The following is a 16,690-nucleotide window of genomic DNA, read 5'->3' on the forward strand; positions in this document are numbered from 1 at the left end:
AGGCGTCGGAAAACTATTATACTACCTAACCAGAAATGTTGTCATAAGTACAAAATCTTTTCCAGCAAGGGGGCAATTAATGTTAAAAGACTCAAAACCGATAAAGATTCCTGTAAATCTTTTCTTTGAATACTATATATAAGCAGATAATTGAATGCAGTAGTATGTGAACTAAAAAAGTAAAAGAGCTATAAAGCAGTAGGCCACAAACAAATCAAACGTAATAATGGTAAAAATTTCTAGACCCATGTGGAGTAACTATTCAGAATTTGAGATAATCATTTATCGAAGACTTTTACTACATTGAAAATAAAATAAAATAAAAATAAACGTGTAAAAACTACAACTACCCAGCCACGAGTACTTTCATTGCTCTGACAGTTACATACTTACATCATCATACTTTAAAGGGTACGTTTCAGTCTTGGTGGAACGTGGAACTCGGCAAAAGGAGGACTCCAAATAGTAAATGGTTCTTAAAATGGAGCTGTATATGTTCTATATAGATTGCCCTTCTTCCCCTGATTGGCTGCGGTTTCACGCAACTGCAAGCAAAACAAAGAAAACATTCATCCCGGGAGCTACTAATCCACCAAATGGCCAAAAATCCATGCAAATAATATATATAACCTAACATGAAAGTTTGGGTACATATACACATTTTACCAAAATATTTTATTTACTGATACAAACTGATATTACTTGTTTCCAAGGTTGTTGGTTTACATGTATACATATTTTTTGAGACACATATAACCAGTTTGTCACTGCTTAATAATTGTTAGACTATTTCATTCAGGGCAATGATTTAAATAATCAATATGTTTTCTTCAACAAAATAAGTACAAACATAAAATTAGAAATGTTAACAATTAATTTCCTAACATAATCATTTTAACACAAATTTTGGTAGTAATTAAAATTTATAAAATTAAAAAAAGACTTATTGATGTAAAAAAATGAAATTTATAATTTTTATAAATTTTAATCAATGATGAAAATTATATTCAGAAGAATATTAAAATATGCATCATTAACATTCTTCAATTATGATATTAAAATTCACTTTCTTTAAAGTTGATGTAATATATAGGATAAATGAAAAGTAAGAGATTAAAAAAAGTAAAAATTAAAAAATGAGAAGAAAGAAAACTTGAAATTTTATTTTTAAAAATTAACTTTTTTTTAATATTTTTTTCCTTCTACTTTCTTCTCTTTTTACTATTCAAAAGTAGGTTTTCCTGCATCAGCAAAGTTCATTTAGAAAATGGGAATCAAAACATGCACTGTAAGTACAGTAAAGAGCAATAACCAAATGAGGGAAAAGAATCGAACCAGTTGCTGCTGTCTTCTGAGTCTCGCATTCTCTTCTTGCAAGAGCTTAAGTTTTTGCTTCAACTCAAACAAGTAAGCCTACACGAAAGAAAGAAAAAAACAAAATAAGAAAATAAAAAAAGACAAAGAACACTGTATAAAACCGAAACTATCAATATTTGTCGCACTCTATAAAAGGTATTGAAAGCGAGATATATAGAAATAGAAAAATCAACTAAAGAAGCAATATTTTCCTGTTTTCTGGCTCTTGATCGTGCAGCAGATTCACGATTCTTCATGAGTCTTGCTTTTCGCATGTCCCCAGATTGGAGAATCCTCTTAATCCCCGAAGGTTTACCAAAAGGTTCAACCTTTGAGCCATTTTTGTGGTGGGGTTGCCCTAATTGCAAATCCTTGTGTGTGAGAGGGTCAAAGTGGAACTCAGAACGCGTGCTCAAGGTAAGAGCAGTCACGGGAGGAGAAGGGTCTGCTGAGGCTATGGTACTGAAGTTGGTGAAGGGTCGAGATAGAAAGTCTTGAAATTTGGCACCTTTGGAGGTGTTGGTGTTGTGGTCATTTAATGAAGTGAGGTTTATGTTTATGCCTTCCCAAACATCTTCCATGGCTTTGCTGTTACTGCTGCTGCTTATGCTTATTGGGGTTTGGTGTGAAAAGTGTGAGGGTTTTGTTGTTGTGGGAGAGAGAGCTTTGTGGTTCAGGTTGTTTCTTTTGTGGCAGGTGGTGGTGGTGGTGGTGGTTGATGTTGATGATGATGACAGCATTTGCTTGCTGGGGTAGAGGATGTTTGGAAGATGAAGGATGTTTGGAAGATGAAGCTGGGTTGGATTTTTTTGGAGAGGGGGGTTGGGGGGAACTACTTGGATACGTGACAAATTGGGAACACTAGTGATCAATGTCAAATTAAGCATCAACGGTCTTTAATTTGAGTTCATGTTTTGTTGCACTGTTTTTGTACCTTGAATGTGTTTGAACAGTCATGTCTCGGTTGTCCCGGTTAGCAACTTCTGACATGCCCAACAGGCATCTATTTAATACTAACTTTAATTACTTTAAAGTTTATAATTAATTAATGTTACAAGGATCATATTAAGATATTAGGCTCAATCATAGTTTTGAAATTTGAACAGGTAATCCACTCAATCGAAATACTGATCACTGGACTATGATCAGTAAATTAACAATTAAACTGCAAGAACATGTGTAAGTAAAAAAAAAAATATTAATTCTTTTAAAGTGAGATATTACAATCATTAAATTTTAGAAAAATAGTTGATGAGAATGATAAGCCATTAGACTTAATCATGTGGAGGTCATTCTTGTATCTCATTTTAGCTTTAAACATAGAACAAGCTTGTGGACAGAAACAACCAAGCTCACTATTTCTTGGGCCACTCACATAGCATGAACTAGCCAACTTCAGCGCTTTGGGCAACACGAACCAGAAAATTTTAACGTCTTGGGCCACACGACGTCGTTTCAATTATTTTTTAAAATAAGCATGAGCTAGTTCTGGTCACAAACACATGGTGGTTCACTGGTTGAACCTGAAACACCGTCCGGTCGCACAGGTCAATGACATCCCCGATTTGATAGCTGACTCGGACCCGATATACAAACCATCGGTTTTTGGACGCACTAGTCAATTTTTTAAACTAGGCTTAATTGTATTTTTTCATCAAAAATTGGCTTTCATGCAAATTTTATCTCTAATTATTATTGTTATTATTGTGCCTCCAAAATTTTGAGAAGTGATAAATATTTAACGTTTCATTTGAGCATCTTTAATGAATGCAATTTAAGTAATTTATTTTGAATTTTGTATCTTTTGTTAATTGACGTGTCCAATGTTAGGTTATAGTTAAATAATTCATATATATATATATATATATATATATATATATATATATATATATATATATATATTCTATTAATATATTAAACAACTCTTAAATGATCATGATTGAGTATTTCTAGGCATTCATTTAAGATTTAAGATTGATTTTGAACCCAAATGACATATTTATGTGATTAGATTGATTAATCTAATTGTGAGATCAGATAATTGATTGATTGCCTAACTCAATGCATAATTATGGGTGAATTCATGTTAATAATAAAATGCCACTATGTTTTCAATTTTTATGAATGCATATTAGAGCATCTATACTAAATAATTGTTTAAATTTATTATTTATCATAATTTTGGGATTTAAATATTTTACATAGATTTAAACACTCCACATGAAATTCACTACAATATTAAAGTTGTTGAAGTGAATGATTAATTTAATTTTATGGGTCTTACAATACTTAAAAATATTTTATTTTTGATATAAATTTATTAAATAATATCATGTCAACTGTGTTCTAGTAAGAAAAAATATTAAGCAATATTACTTGTAATTAAATAATTCATGTAACCATTTTCGTTGGAGATGTTCTTAGATGATTATCTAATGGAACTTGTGTTGGCATGTGAGTTCATGGATTCAAAAACTTCTTGAAACTGTGATAATTTTTCCGCAAGAATTTGATCCTTGGACTGATGATTTTCTAAATTTGATTATGTTTTGTGTTTACTCTTGTTTTTGTTAAATTCTACAATTTCAAAATAGTATTGTGTTACTATGAATAAGATTAGAAACAATGGAATTATGTCATTGAGAATAATGGTCTGGGGCTGGTTCTATGCTACAAAAGTAAGGGGAGACCTAATGCTTTTGGTAGTAATCCGACGATTGCTATCAAAATTGGTGTCATTGTCGAGGACACAAGTCATGGTGTCATGACCTTATTCATGTACATAACATGCTAGCTGCGCCTAAGTTGCAGCAGGAAGTGATCCTACTGTGGAGTTATGAGATGAAACTTGACGACCAATGTTTATCCTCCATTTTGAACAAATTAATCTTTTTGGGATTAATTTTAGGTCTAAATTTTGAAATTCAATAATCTGATAAGAACTTTTAGCACATGGAACGGGCTGGTCATTTCACTTGTGACTAGTTCCTTTTGGGCTGAAATTTTAATCAGTAGTTTTGAAAAAAATGGTAGCATGAAATTTCAAATAGCTACTTTGTTTTAAGAATTGTTAAAAAAGAAGTGGTCAACTAGTACAAATTATGTAAATCTAAGTATTTTGATTTGACTAACACGATCAGGTCAAATTAAAATATAAATTCTTGATCGAACTAGTTCAACTATTTGGTTTGATCCAATTTTAACAACTATAATTTTAACCATAATCAATGGATGAGTATTCCTAATAAAAAATAATGTTAATGTTCCATTTTTTTTTTGTGATAAGAGGCTTTTGTTCAATTGAATTATGAGTTAAGTGTGTTCATTGTATTTCGGGTAAGTTCAAGTAGGGTTAGCTAGTGTATGAGTCACATAGTTATACTTCTACCTTTTTCATTCTTTACTAATTATGATTTGAATAATATTTTGTGATGATATTTATGATATAAGCATGAATAAATAACAAATTAAATATTATGAAATGATAAAATTAAAGACTAAAAATTAAAATTTAAATGTTGAGAAATTACAACCAAAATATGAAAATTTTGCATGGCATAAAATCAGAAGCTAAAAATTTTGTAAGGACTAGAAATAACAACAAAAACATTAACACATCTATAACATTATAAAAAAAATGTAACATACCCGTAAAACTTTTTTGGAATGTCATATGACATTCATATCACGTAGTTATCATGAACATTCGTTTGTTAAATTAGCACTTAAGGATTCATTTTAATATTGATGACTAAAAAACGTTGACAAAAAATTAATAAATATTTAAAAGTTATATAAAAAAACGAGAAACTAAAATTTGAATACGAAGAAGTTTATAAACAAAAACTTAATTATCCCTACAAATAAAAATAGCTGAAACAGTTTATGGAATGGCTAGAAAGCGGAGACACATTGATAAATAATAAAAAAAAAGGCGGGAAAGAAAGGGTGGGTCAAAATTTTGAGAGCCACACCCAGCTTTGAATCCTCCAACAAAATCTCCGTTCCGGGTTTTTGCAATCGGGAGAGTGCGAGAGAGACAATACACTACACGGTATATGATATTGTGATTTCTATTTACACTATCTCCATTCTCCTTTCCTTGATTCTCTTTGTTACTGTAATTAGGTCACAATCACTTTTGCTTCCACCACCGCTTGTTGCAACTGGTTTTTCCAGAACAAACCATTGGCTTAGGGTTACGAATTGTAAATTTCCATAGCAATTCATTTGGTTTTCGTAAGATTCTAGTAGAATTAGTTAGGGCATGTATTAAGACAGAGAGAAACTGGCCTAAGAGAAGCCAAGATTAGTGAAATTGCTCAAGGAATGTACAACTCTACGAAGTCAATGAGGTTTATGAATCTAATAGTGATCGAATAGAACTGAGATGGCTAGATTTATTTGAGGCCCATGCGAAGTCAATTATAGGAGAAGAATATCAGGAATTGAGACAAGTTCTAGGTTACAACCCATTTTCCTTTATAGGTGGTTATTATTATGGAGTAAAAAAAAAAGTTATTTCAACTTGAAACCACTTGGTGCTGTCTTGAATGTATACTTTTGGATTTCAACATAGTGCAAGTTCGAGGCATATAAGTGGGTGGGGGTTCTGAAATCTGAACTGGATTTTTCTGTTATGGGTAATTGTGCATGAATCAGGACCTGTGTGAGACCCATGATAAGAAACACGGCAGCAACATTGCCTCCCTGTGTGATAATGTTCAATTAGTTCAACATGAATTGAGACTGATGTGAAATGTGTAGCAGAAGATGTAGACCACATGGCTTAGCTTTTCTCCAGGTTTCTTATCAATCATAGACATTGTAGAAAAGGAGGCAATTACAGGGGATCCAAATTTTCTAACAGTATTTTTAAGAGCATGTCATTTGTTGCTTCTGTCAACTTGTTACTTCTCTGAGTTTGAAGGCTGCAGAAGAGAAAATACAAAGGATTGATGTAGAATCATGGATTTGGTTTTGTATTTTTTGGATAAAAGAAGAAATTCAACTTATATTCCTAAATAATCAAGCTTCTAGTTCATGTGCAGTATTAAGCCTTGAACCCTACTGTGGTGCTGCCTAATATCTGGTTTTGGATCCTGAGTGAGTGCTTTTGACAAATTGCTGACAATTTGATTAGTTGTGTGGTTCCTCTGCAATATAAAGTAACAGTAGGCTGTAGCGAAGCAGTTTTGATGTCAACAGTCAACACTATCAAGTAACTGATTTGGTGATATCATTCATTTGGAAGCACAGAAAATGTGATAAAGAAACAATTGTGTACATTTTAAGGGAAAAAATAGCTTTTTACCTAACATGCATTTTCATTCAAGTTTTGATGCATTTTTATTTCCTCTTTGATCCCTGTCAAAGGTGGGGAATTTTTTCTTTGTTGTTATTGTTTGGTTTCTGTTGGTTCTGGTCATTTCTAATGTTTATGAATCTCACATAATGTGTAAATATGTAACTTTAAACTTGTTTTGACAACTGGTCCATAAACAAGACTCCAAAATTTGCTAATAGTTATAGTATAGCTCATAATGCTAGTAATTGAGTGCCGTATGCTTGCAATTTTTATTCAATTTCCATCTACACAATCTCTTATTTCTAACTCATATATTTCCAATGTTTACCAATTTACATGCTATATCTTTCAGGTTGCTGCATTATTGCTTTCAGAGGAACTCATTGCAGGTAATTGTTGGTCACATCTTTGCTTCACAGTTCACTCACTTCAATGACATATGATTTGCATGCATGAGCTTAACCTTTTGTCTTTTGCTTTTATTTCTGTTCTGTTCTGTGTTTGGTTATTCTTCTTAGTCATTGATTGTAAGCAATGGAAAAAATGCCTGAACAAGGTGCCAATGCATCATTATTGCCTTCTAATGGAATTGGATCCAGGTTCTCCAATTTGAACAAGTCTTTCAAATATTCTCTTAGATCTTTGCTCACTTCATGCTCAAAGGAGGTACACTTAGTTTCTTCTTTCTTCTCTCACTTCTCATGGTGTTGTAAAATGAAAGGGGGATGTAAAAAAAAAACTTCTTAACCCTGCATGTTGTTTCCAATAATAATAATAATAATAATAATAATAATAATTTGTTAGTAGAGAAACTGAATATCCCCAACATTTTAAGCTTTTAAGTTAGTAGAAACTATTTGACTTAAGGGGATATCAAGATGTGAGAATTGAATTCCCCACCCCTAACCACAGTTCCCTGGGAAAAACCAGGATCAACAAGTATTTTCTAGTGTTTTTTATATATATATGAAGACAAGGATCGACAAGTATTTTTGTGTTTATTTTATTTTATTTTTCATGTATTGGTCCCCTTTAGAATTTAGATTTGTTGATTCTCACATCACATTGCATCACAAGCACTAGTGCCACACCCTTCTTTTGCGTTAGTCCTGTAATTAGTGTGAAGAAGTTGGTGAGGAGTTCAAGTCAATAAACTAGATGACGTAAACAACTACTAAGCTAGACCAAAAGAAATGATTAATGATAGGTTGATATTGAGGATTTCTTGAATAATACCTTCTGACACATACATTAAAGATGAGTTGGTAACTCACATCACAATTGTGTGGTATCACTTCCTTGTAGTCTATAGACGCATAAAATATTACCCACATTTATGTCACTAGTTCAGATCAGATGCTTTTGCTCTATAAAGATAGCCATGGCATGTTTCCACTGTGATACTGGCTTAATCGGAATTTTACAAAGATGCTTTTGCACTAACTCATATTGTGATGAGAAACTCATTATCCCATGGTTAGAGTAAGACTGGTCAACCATAAATCTAAAGTTATGTTAATATTTTGCCTTTTAAAATGGCTATACATTGATACATGTTTCTGTTTTGATGCTTAAAGGAATTTTATAAAGCATTTTCAAGTTTCTCTAACATTGAAAAGGAATTGCTCCATCGCCTATTTCTTCAGGTATGAACTCTTGATATTAATTTGTTCATATTAGAAATATATTTCTGAATGTTACATTAAGTTTTAGCCAATAATAAAAATGTGACAATGAGTTTGACCTAGGTCATCATTTATCTTTTTCATATCTGGTTTTCCAAATCAATTGTGTTCTGAAATCAGGGCAGTGATCCCTTGGATTTCAGTGATTTCCTTTATACTGACTCTCAGATGAGAATTTATACTGACAATTTATGTCAGTGTTATTCTTGGAAATTTTTTGGTGCAGCCTTATAGTTAGAGTTATATAATAATTATATTCCTCAGCCACTTATACTAAGTAGGTTCACAGAAGGTATTGACTATTGACTATCAACAAGAGGTCAAATTAAAAAAGCCATCTTTACACTTTACACATGAATTAAGTAATATGAATAAGGCCTTAACTGTGATTACTTAGCTACATCTAGTTAGATTTGAAATTAAACAAGATATTTGTTGGTATCAAGCATATTTCTATCGAGAAACATGTGTATCATAAACCTACTATCCAGTGGCGGATCCAAGATCCTAAGTCAGTGGGTGCAAATTATAAAAAATAAAATCAGTGGATTCACTTATATAAATATAGATAAAATAAAATATAAAAATATAAGATTTTGTTTACAAATTTGATGAATTTTAAAAAATGAGGGGGTGCAAATGCACACCCTCATTCACACGTAGGTCCGCCACTGCTACTATCCCTAATCATTGAGTGAAGGCTTATGAAATTATGAATGGGTTTTATATCTAACATGCCTCCTCACACTAGAGCCTTACGAGACTTGAAAAGTTCAGACAATGCACAGGCACACTTTACCTTGTGTTGAAATTTAACTTTTCTTGTAAAGCATAAAGGCTCTAATACCAACCTACCAAAGAACAATTTTAAGCGCTTGCAAGAAAATACTCTCAGCCTGCACTGATTTTATAAAATACAAGATTACACAATAAAATATGTCAAATTGGGATTGATATCTTGATATTCCTATTTTCCGCAAGTATCTTCTTTGCTTATTATAAAAGGAATCAATGAATATTATTAGCTAATCAAGCTATATCAACACTATGTATAGTTTGTATATCATTCCTCTTATCTCAGCTGAATGCAATGCATATAAATTCCTTTACTCTATTTTTTAAAGGCTAAGTGTCATGAAATGCTGGGAGTTTCATTTATGTGTATTCTAATTGCCTTTTTTGTATCATACCTTTCAGGTCATTACTTCGTTGCATGAAAACTTAGAGGTATGTTTGTGATAAGTGCTGATGTGAGTAATGTCAGATGTAGAATCTATTCCATCACCAATGTAAACACCTGATGAGATGCCTCATGCAATAATTGAGGATGTTATCTAAATATTACTTTTGATGTTTTTCCTTCAGTCACATGGTCACACCTATTTCTCAAGTTAAAAGCCCGATGCTGAGGTTTCACTATTTCAGATACTCATTATCAATCTGTCATCTATGGTTTGAGACTTTGAGTCAGTAAACTAAATTTATTTCTTGAAATTTTTGTTAGTTAGTGTATGTTGAATACAAGCAACAGAAGTTCATTAGAATATCTCACTGTAACTCTGCTTTTTATCGGCTTAGGAACTTTGGAGAGTTTGGTGGACTTTTTTTTTTTAATCGGCAAATGTTAATTGTTAGTTTTTGTTACTAGAGGGGATCAAACCTGTGCCCTTTTCCCTCTTGCCTTCCATCTTAGCCATGCAACCCACTTTATATCTCTGTTTGGTGGGCATTTTAGATATAGAGAAATGTTTTATAATTTGTAATAAACTAAATCTAAAACCAAGGTTTTCTTTTAAAAACTATCCTAAATAGTTATGTAATAGTTTTTACTACTTTTATTTTATTTCTTTTAAAATGATTGGATCATATTCATGATTTGTTGTAACTGTGCAATTTTGTTTTCTTGCTTTATCTTTCCTCTTTCACACACATGTTGATAGATTTCAGATTTGTCAGGAAAGATGTATTTAATTACTTGTCTCCTCTAACTATTTATTCACACCTTTGAAGCAGTTAGCTCCAAGAATTTGTTATTATGATAAAAATGTTAATTTTAAATGCTGTCAATTAATTTTTACAGGATGGGTTTGAGACTGTCTGTCTTCAAACACAGGTATAACTGAACTATTGTTTCTGTTGTTTTATTCTAAAATTTACACAAAGAATTGAATAATTTTGTATTTGGTTGCTCGACATTCACATAATGCAATTTAGTTTGGATTGCAACGATACATAAGGCCTGCTTTCAACTAGGCATGGCAACAGAAAGGGGCAAGCTGAGTTTTGCTTTTGCCCTCCCCACCTGTGCCACCACCAATGACCGGGGCAGGTTCATGGTCAGCTTTAAAGAGGTGGGGATGAAAAAATGTAACCCAATCTCATTCCCGTTAGGGTCTAGGAACCCCATGGAAAATGTGTCCCACCCTATTTTTCTTAATTCAATTTTCTTATATATTTTTTTAAAATAAACCATATATCAAGTACATTTCAATTCAAATAGTTTATAAAAGTAGACATAAGAAATCTTAAAATTTTTATCTAGTGAGAGTCATTTTTATATGAAAGTGTGTTGGAAATCTCACATTTTTCTGATATGACCAAAATAGAGTATATTATAAGTTGGGGGGGAGGGGGGCATCCTAGCGATTGTTGTTGGGCCTACTGGGCCACCCACTGGCATACTCTGTGTAGGACATGCATGCATGCATCCACTTGCAATATTCTACTACATCCAAGTTAGTCTTTCATTTTGAGTTTATCTTTCTTGTAGGCAGGAGCTACTCTTGATGCTGTGGAGAAAATTGTAGAAGAACAAGATCTGGATGTCTTGTTTTCAGATAGGTATTATTGGATTTTGCCAAGAACATTTTAAGTATTTTATTGTAGGACGTGGAAGAACAATTATAATAAACGGTGACGTGGTCATATTGAAAAATTCCATTCATATCAGCCATCATATTGACAATTACTGAAGCTCAATCTTCGACCTCACGAGATTCTATTTAGTTAATCCCATTTCTTGTCTATGTTGATAGAGGTTTCAGACTATACTTGGGGAGCAATGCTGATTATTATTTTTAACATGATAGTTATTCAGTTTCCCTGCTTATTATATATTTATTGATTATTATATATTTTTAACACGATAGTTATTCAGTTTGCCTGCTTATCATATATTTATTGATTATTATATGATGATTATTTGAACTCAATAGGGAAACATTGATACAAATGCAGGAGTAACATAATGGATGTTGCTGAGAATCTGTCTATGGCAAAGAAGAATGAAATCCAACACTTAAAGCATATGGTTCAATTGGTAGGTACACTACCTGAATGCATCCTTGTCAAATTATGCTGCAAGTGGACTAGAAAACAAGTACTTTTTGATTCATTGATTAAGGGATTGTGCATCTCTCTGAATCTTTTTGATGCAACTATTTTCATATCATCCCATCACTTCTTTCTAATCGACAATTTATATTTTTCATTCTCAAATATGACATACAAATGAAAGGTAATGTCTTGAACTTGAAAGTTTCTACAAAGTAAGTTTGGCCAGGCCACAAATGACATTACCTTCTCTAAGCAAACCAATTAAGAGAGTATACCCTTCTCTCCTACTTTTGAATCTTTTTTCCTCCTTGAGTCTTGTATTCCATTTGTCTGATCACCATGTGGTTTGTTAGGGAGAGGAACATAATCAAATGTTGCGCACCCGACTACAACTCCTTAAGGAAGGCAATCAAGTATTGTCTGGTGCCTCACAAGCTGTTGAGAAGGTGAAAGTTTTCTGAACTTCCTTCTTTTAAATCATTCCATTGGTCAAAAGTTTATAATTTTGATGTCTTGTTATTATTTGGTTTCTTTTTGGCTGATGTATGGCTCTCCGATCTGTTTGTTTATATGCATAATTAGCAGTTCAAAAGCATGAATTTAAATTATGGGGCAAACAGCGGCGATGAGATCCATGATGTATAACATGTCTTGCTCATGCTCTCCTGCAAATTGACTAAGGTTCATTCTGTGGTGAATCATTCCCATGCTTTTATGTTGTAGCAATGCTTCTAAAGATTATATTAATTCACGAGTAAATCTACATCTTAGTCCTTGATATTAAAGTGTCATTTATTTTAGAAGCTAAGATTTTAGAAATCGTGTATTAGTTCCTGAATTTTTAAAACACCAAGTGAATGTTAAACATTGTATGAGTGACTTTCGTTCTTTTAAATGAGCCTTCTGGGTCATCCTTTCAAACACTTTCATAACTGATTGGATCATGCATCATGAACTAGATGTTTTCAATTTGATTTTTTTTTTCTTAAATATAAGAAAATTTAAACTAATTTTATCATATTTAATATTATTATTTCTAAAATATCGTTTATTTAATTAAAGTTTTAATTCCAATAATTCTTTAATAAAGGATAAGTTGAAAAAAAAATAGTTTATAATTGAAATTGATACCATTAGATGTGATTAACTAATTTTCTAAACTAACGTGAATAATTCTTTTCCTTGTATCTAAGAATAGAGTAGTACTCAATAATGCATGTGGTGTCATGGCAACACATGATTCCTAACAAAATTTAGGATTTAATCATCTGAGAACAACTGTTAAAATGAATGCTATGGAGAACAATTTCAAAGATTTGGAGAGATAAAAACCAAAAATAAAATTACTGGAAACAAAATTAAATTTGTTCATTTTATAAGGACAAAAGAGATGTTTTCGAATTATAGAGGGATAACAACTAAAGAAAAAACACTAACGAAAGAACAAACACTAACATTTAATTAATACGAGAGCAACAGAAGAGTTGGACAATGAATTAACAGTAAAGCTGAGATACCAGACTCAAGAGCATTCCTCCCACCATATTCAACTATTACTTACAATTTCAAGATTGCCCCCACAAGTTAAAAAAAAAAAAGACAAGTCAGAAACGCGAAACATAAAACACAAATAAACTAGCAACTATAGGGCATATCTTTTCATTGAAATTTAAAAAGTAGCAGAATTATAAACTCATTCAAAGGCCCATTGGTTTTCCCTACGAACTTCCTCCTCTTCCTCAGGGGTGAAGTCATTCTTGATGTTGAATGTCTTGCGAATTTCCTCAGGAGTCTTTCCCTTGATCATGTCTGCTACTGTCTGGCAAGTAAGGTCCAAAAGGCTCTTGATATTCAAGTAATTTGCAGCCTGGATAGAAAATTTTCATAAAACAAAGGAATGCCAGTGTTAATTGACATAATAAAGAGTAAACCTGATATTAAAACATACAAATATTGCACACACAGGCCATCTACAGCAATTTACCATGGTAGTGATTTTCATTAGGGACAATCCAAATAAAATCTAATGTGTGGAGACCTATGAAGTACGGACACTCCAGCTCCTTCCCATGTCCGGTGTCCGACACATGTCTGTGTCAATATCCGACGTCGACATGACATCCATACTACGTTTTATATTTTGGACATCATAGGTGTCCACGTGTCCGTGTCCGGCGTCCATGTCGGTGCTTCATAGGCAGAGACAGCCATAGACCAAAGCAATCATCATGAGCAATTAATGTAGCCACACTTTTCCCGAACCAACATAAAACATGCTATAATCAATCATTGATAAAGAAAAAAAAAACTCTTCTCTGATGCAAATTTGCCAAAGCAAGATACATACATATATCCTGAAATTCATAAAGAAATCATTCTCTTTGTTTACTTTAGAAGATTGTCTTGTATACCAAAAGAACCTTGTCTTGTATACCAAAAGAACCAAAAAACTCAATTTTAGAATCAATTTTACAATCCATATCACACAAATACATCAGTACAACAATACAAATTTCAACGAACCCTACACAAGTTCCTAGCCTCTAAAGTCACACTGGGGCCACATTTATCCCAAATGATTCTTGCGGTTCCACAACTCCACTCTCGTTACCCAACACCAACGTATTAAACAAACAACATCAAAAGAAAATCCTAAGTTTCAAGAAATAAAACATTACATAACAAAAATCGAATACAAACCAAACCTTCAGGCCACGACAACACGTAACCCTAACAAACACCGAAACCCCCAATCGCAAAAACCCTAATCCCTAACCATCAAAAGAAGCCAAAAAAAGAAAAGAAAAAGAAATAAAGAAGAGAAATCCTCACCAGAATGAGATCAAAGAGTGTGGCCTGATCAACCTTGACGAAATCAGCGTCCCAAGCCTTGAGTTCATCCTCACTGGGCTTCTCATCAGCGCAATTGGCCTCAACGTGCTTCTTGCAATACTCGATAACCTTGGCCAGAATCTTGCTGGTAACATTGGGGAGAGGAATTCCGCTGTCGGCGCAGTTGTCCTCGATCATGTGCTTGATCGTCTGGGACTCCACCGCCACCGCCTCCTCCACCTCGAAGGCCTCGCCGTCCGAACTCTTCAGTGTGATCTTCTTCGTCGAAGCCATCCCAATCTCTCTCAAAAAAGAACTCTTCTTTCGATTCTGTGCTTTTGTTTTCTCTAAGGTATTGATTTTTGTTTTTTGAGGTAAAAGGTGTGTGACTGGCTTCTCCTTATTTATAGCCTAGCTGGGACTCGGAGCCTTCAGTGTGTAGTGTTTAGTGTGAACCTGGTAAACGCCGTTTTTTATTGCGTTTCATGGTAATCATATCTTTAATATTAATATTTTTTACTTTCTTAAAAATTAGATGATATGATTTTTTTTTTCTTTCTATCTGGTTGAAAATTGAAATCCAATTTAAGCACCGTTTAAATTTCACAATAAATAAATTCATGTATTAGTAGTACATTGTTCTAAATGAACTACATCTTGATAAATACTATTAAGTAAAAGATGAGATATTTTTTATTCAATTTCTTAAAGATGAGATTTTTTTTAACTTTATACTAATTTTTTTATATCTTAGTTCTGGAAGATAAATTATCCTTATCTCTTTTAACTTTTCTACTATTTTTTTTTATCTCTTATTTGATTTAATTTTGTTTGTCTTATCTAATCTAAACTATGTTACCCCTTCTATAAGGATGACAAATTGTTCTTATATTTACATTTCTCACACTTTATTGTTATGTTAATTGAAATTGCAAAAATTTAGATTATTAAAATTATTATTAAATTTTAATTATTTTAATTTATTACATTGTTAGTTATTATATTTAATGTTCTTCTAAAAATAAATTATTAAATTTAATTGAATATATGTTTTGAACCAAAGAATACATCAACTATAACAATAAAGATTTAATATGATGGTATTAAAGAAATTATTTATAGGAATGTAAGTTCATTTTCTTTCAGTAAATTGTAATTGTTCTCTTAAGACTTATCTTAATTATGTCTTAACATTACCTTCTTCTGACGACATTAAGTTTTCATTGAACAATAAAAACATGTTAAGTTAGCTTTTTTATCTTTTCCTAATTCCTTCTCTAAAATACACAAAACATATGCAGTTCTCCACCTTCAACCACTATCTTACCTGTTTCTCGAAATCAACAACAAAACCACCATCACTGTCTGCGTCGTGGACAACTCCACCATGACCCCTCAATCCAAAAGTTGGAGGAAAAGGAGGAAGAAGGGTGAGAGAGGAACAAGAGAAACAAAGTATTGGATGTTGACACGATGACACTACTATTGCTGGCTTATATATTTTTACTCAAATCTTTTTATCAAGCTATAATATTAAATTAGTAATTCAAATATTCAGTATGTACCAACTAATCCTCCTAGAGTCAAACCCATTTAGGCATTTCAATTCCATTCCTAAATCAGGGACTGAACATCATACATTTAATATTTTAATCAAAGGATACAAATGTCAAACCACTTATCTAATATATCTAATATAAAGGAGTAATTTAGGGAAATTACATTTTTAACCTCACTTTATTTGTTGACACGTGTCAATTTTTTTGTTTTTATGGTCTTTTTAGTCTAGAGAAATTACATTTTTAACCTCACTTTATTTGTTGACACATGCCAATTTTTTTGGTTTTATGGTCTTTTTAGCCTAGAGAAATTACATTTTTAACCTCACTTTATTTGTTGACACGTGTCAATTTTTATTTTATGGTCTGTTTGGTTTATAATGGAAAATTTGAAGAACAGAAAGTTCACGCAGGCTTGCTTGCAATTATCATTCTTAAATATATGTAAATGAGTAATTTTAATGAGTTTTGTTTGGGTTTTGTTTCGAGGGTAGTAACGGTATTATTCTGTTACCCATTTCTTTTTTTTTCCTTAATCATTTTCTTGGTTTTGTTCTTTTTCAGTGAGAGCGCTTCTCCATGGAGAGATACAAAGGCTTTTTGTACAACATCAA

At 32.3% G+C, this 16,690-nt stretch overlaps 3 protein-coding genes across 3 annotated transcripts; 1 reads left to right on the plus strand and 2 right to left on the minus strand.

Moving 5' to 3' along the window:
• Nucleotides 1–227: 227 nt before the first annotated feature.
• LOC102667912 (bZIP transcription factor 27) lies at nt 228–2,315 on the minus strand. The gene is made up of 3 exons (XM_006574599.4): nt 1,569–2,315; nt 1,336–1,413; nt 228–545 (listed from the first exon to the last, which is right to left on the minus strand). Exons 1-3 carry the CDS (start codon nt 2,241–2,243, stop codon nt 477–479), a joined length of 822 nt encoding a protein of 273 aa, XP_006574662.1. The 5' UTR covers nt 2,244–2,315; the 3' UTR covers nt 228–476.
• Nucleotides 2,316–5,302: 2,987 nt separating this feature from the next.
• Nucleotides 5,303–12,454, plus strand: LOC100305953 (uncharacterized). Its single transcript, NM_001248517.2, is given in 10 exon segments — nt 5,303–5,410; nt 7,017–7,053; nt 7,183–7,330; nt 8,242–8,310; nt 9,547–9,576; nt 10,430–10,462; nt 11,120–11,190; nt 11,587–11,668; nt 12,039–12,131; nt 12,271–12,454. Coding segments are annotated over 8 exon segments (570 nt in total). The 5' UTR covers nt 5,303–5,410; nt 7,017–7,053; nt 7,183–7,198; the 3' UTR covers nt 12,331–12,454.
• A 672-nt stretch (nt 12,455–13,126) lies between these two features.
• On the minus strand, nt 13,127–14,893 carry LOC100798104 (SKP1-like protein 1A-like). Its single transcript, NM_001254123.2, has 2 exons — nt 14,518–14,893; nt 13,127–13,552 (listed from the first exon to the last, which is right to left on the minus strand). Exons 1-2 carry the CDS (start codon nt 14,809–14,811, stop codon nt 13,379–13,381), a joined length of 468 nt encoding a protein of 155 aa, NP_001241052.1. The 5' UTR covers nt 14,812–14,893; the 3' UTR covers nt 13,127–13,378.
• Between the last annotated feature and the right edge of the window lie 1,797 nt (nt 14,894–16,690).

The sequence above is a fragment of the Glycine max genome, chromosome 2, assembly GCF_000004515.6.
Source record: "Glycine max cultivar Williams 82 chromosome 2, Glycine_max_v4.0, whole genome shotgun sequence".
NCBI lineage: Eukaryota > Viridiplantae > Streptophyta > Magnoliopsida > Fabales > Fabaceae > Glycine > Glycine max.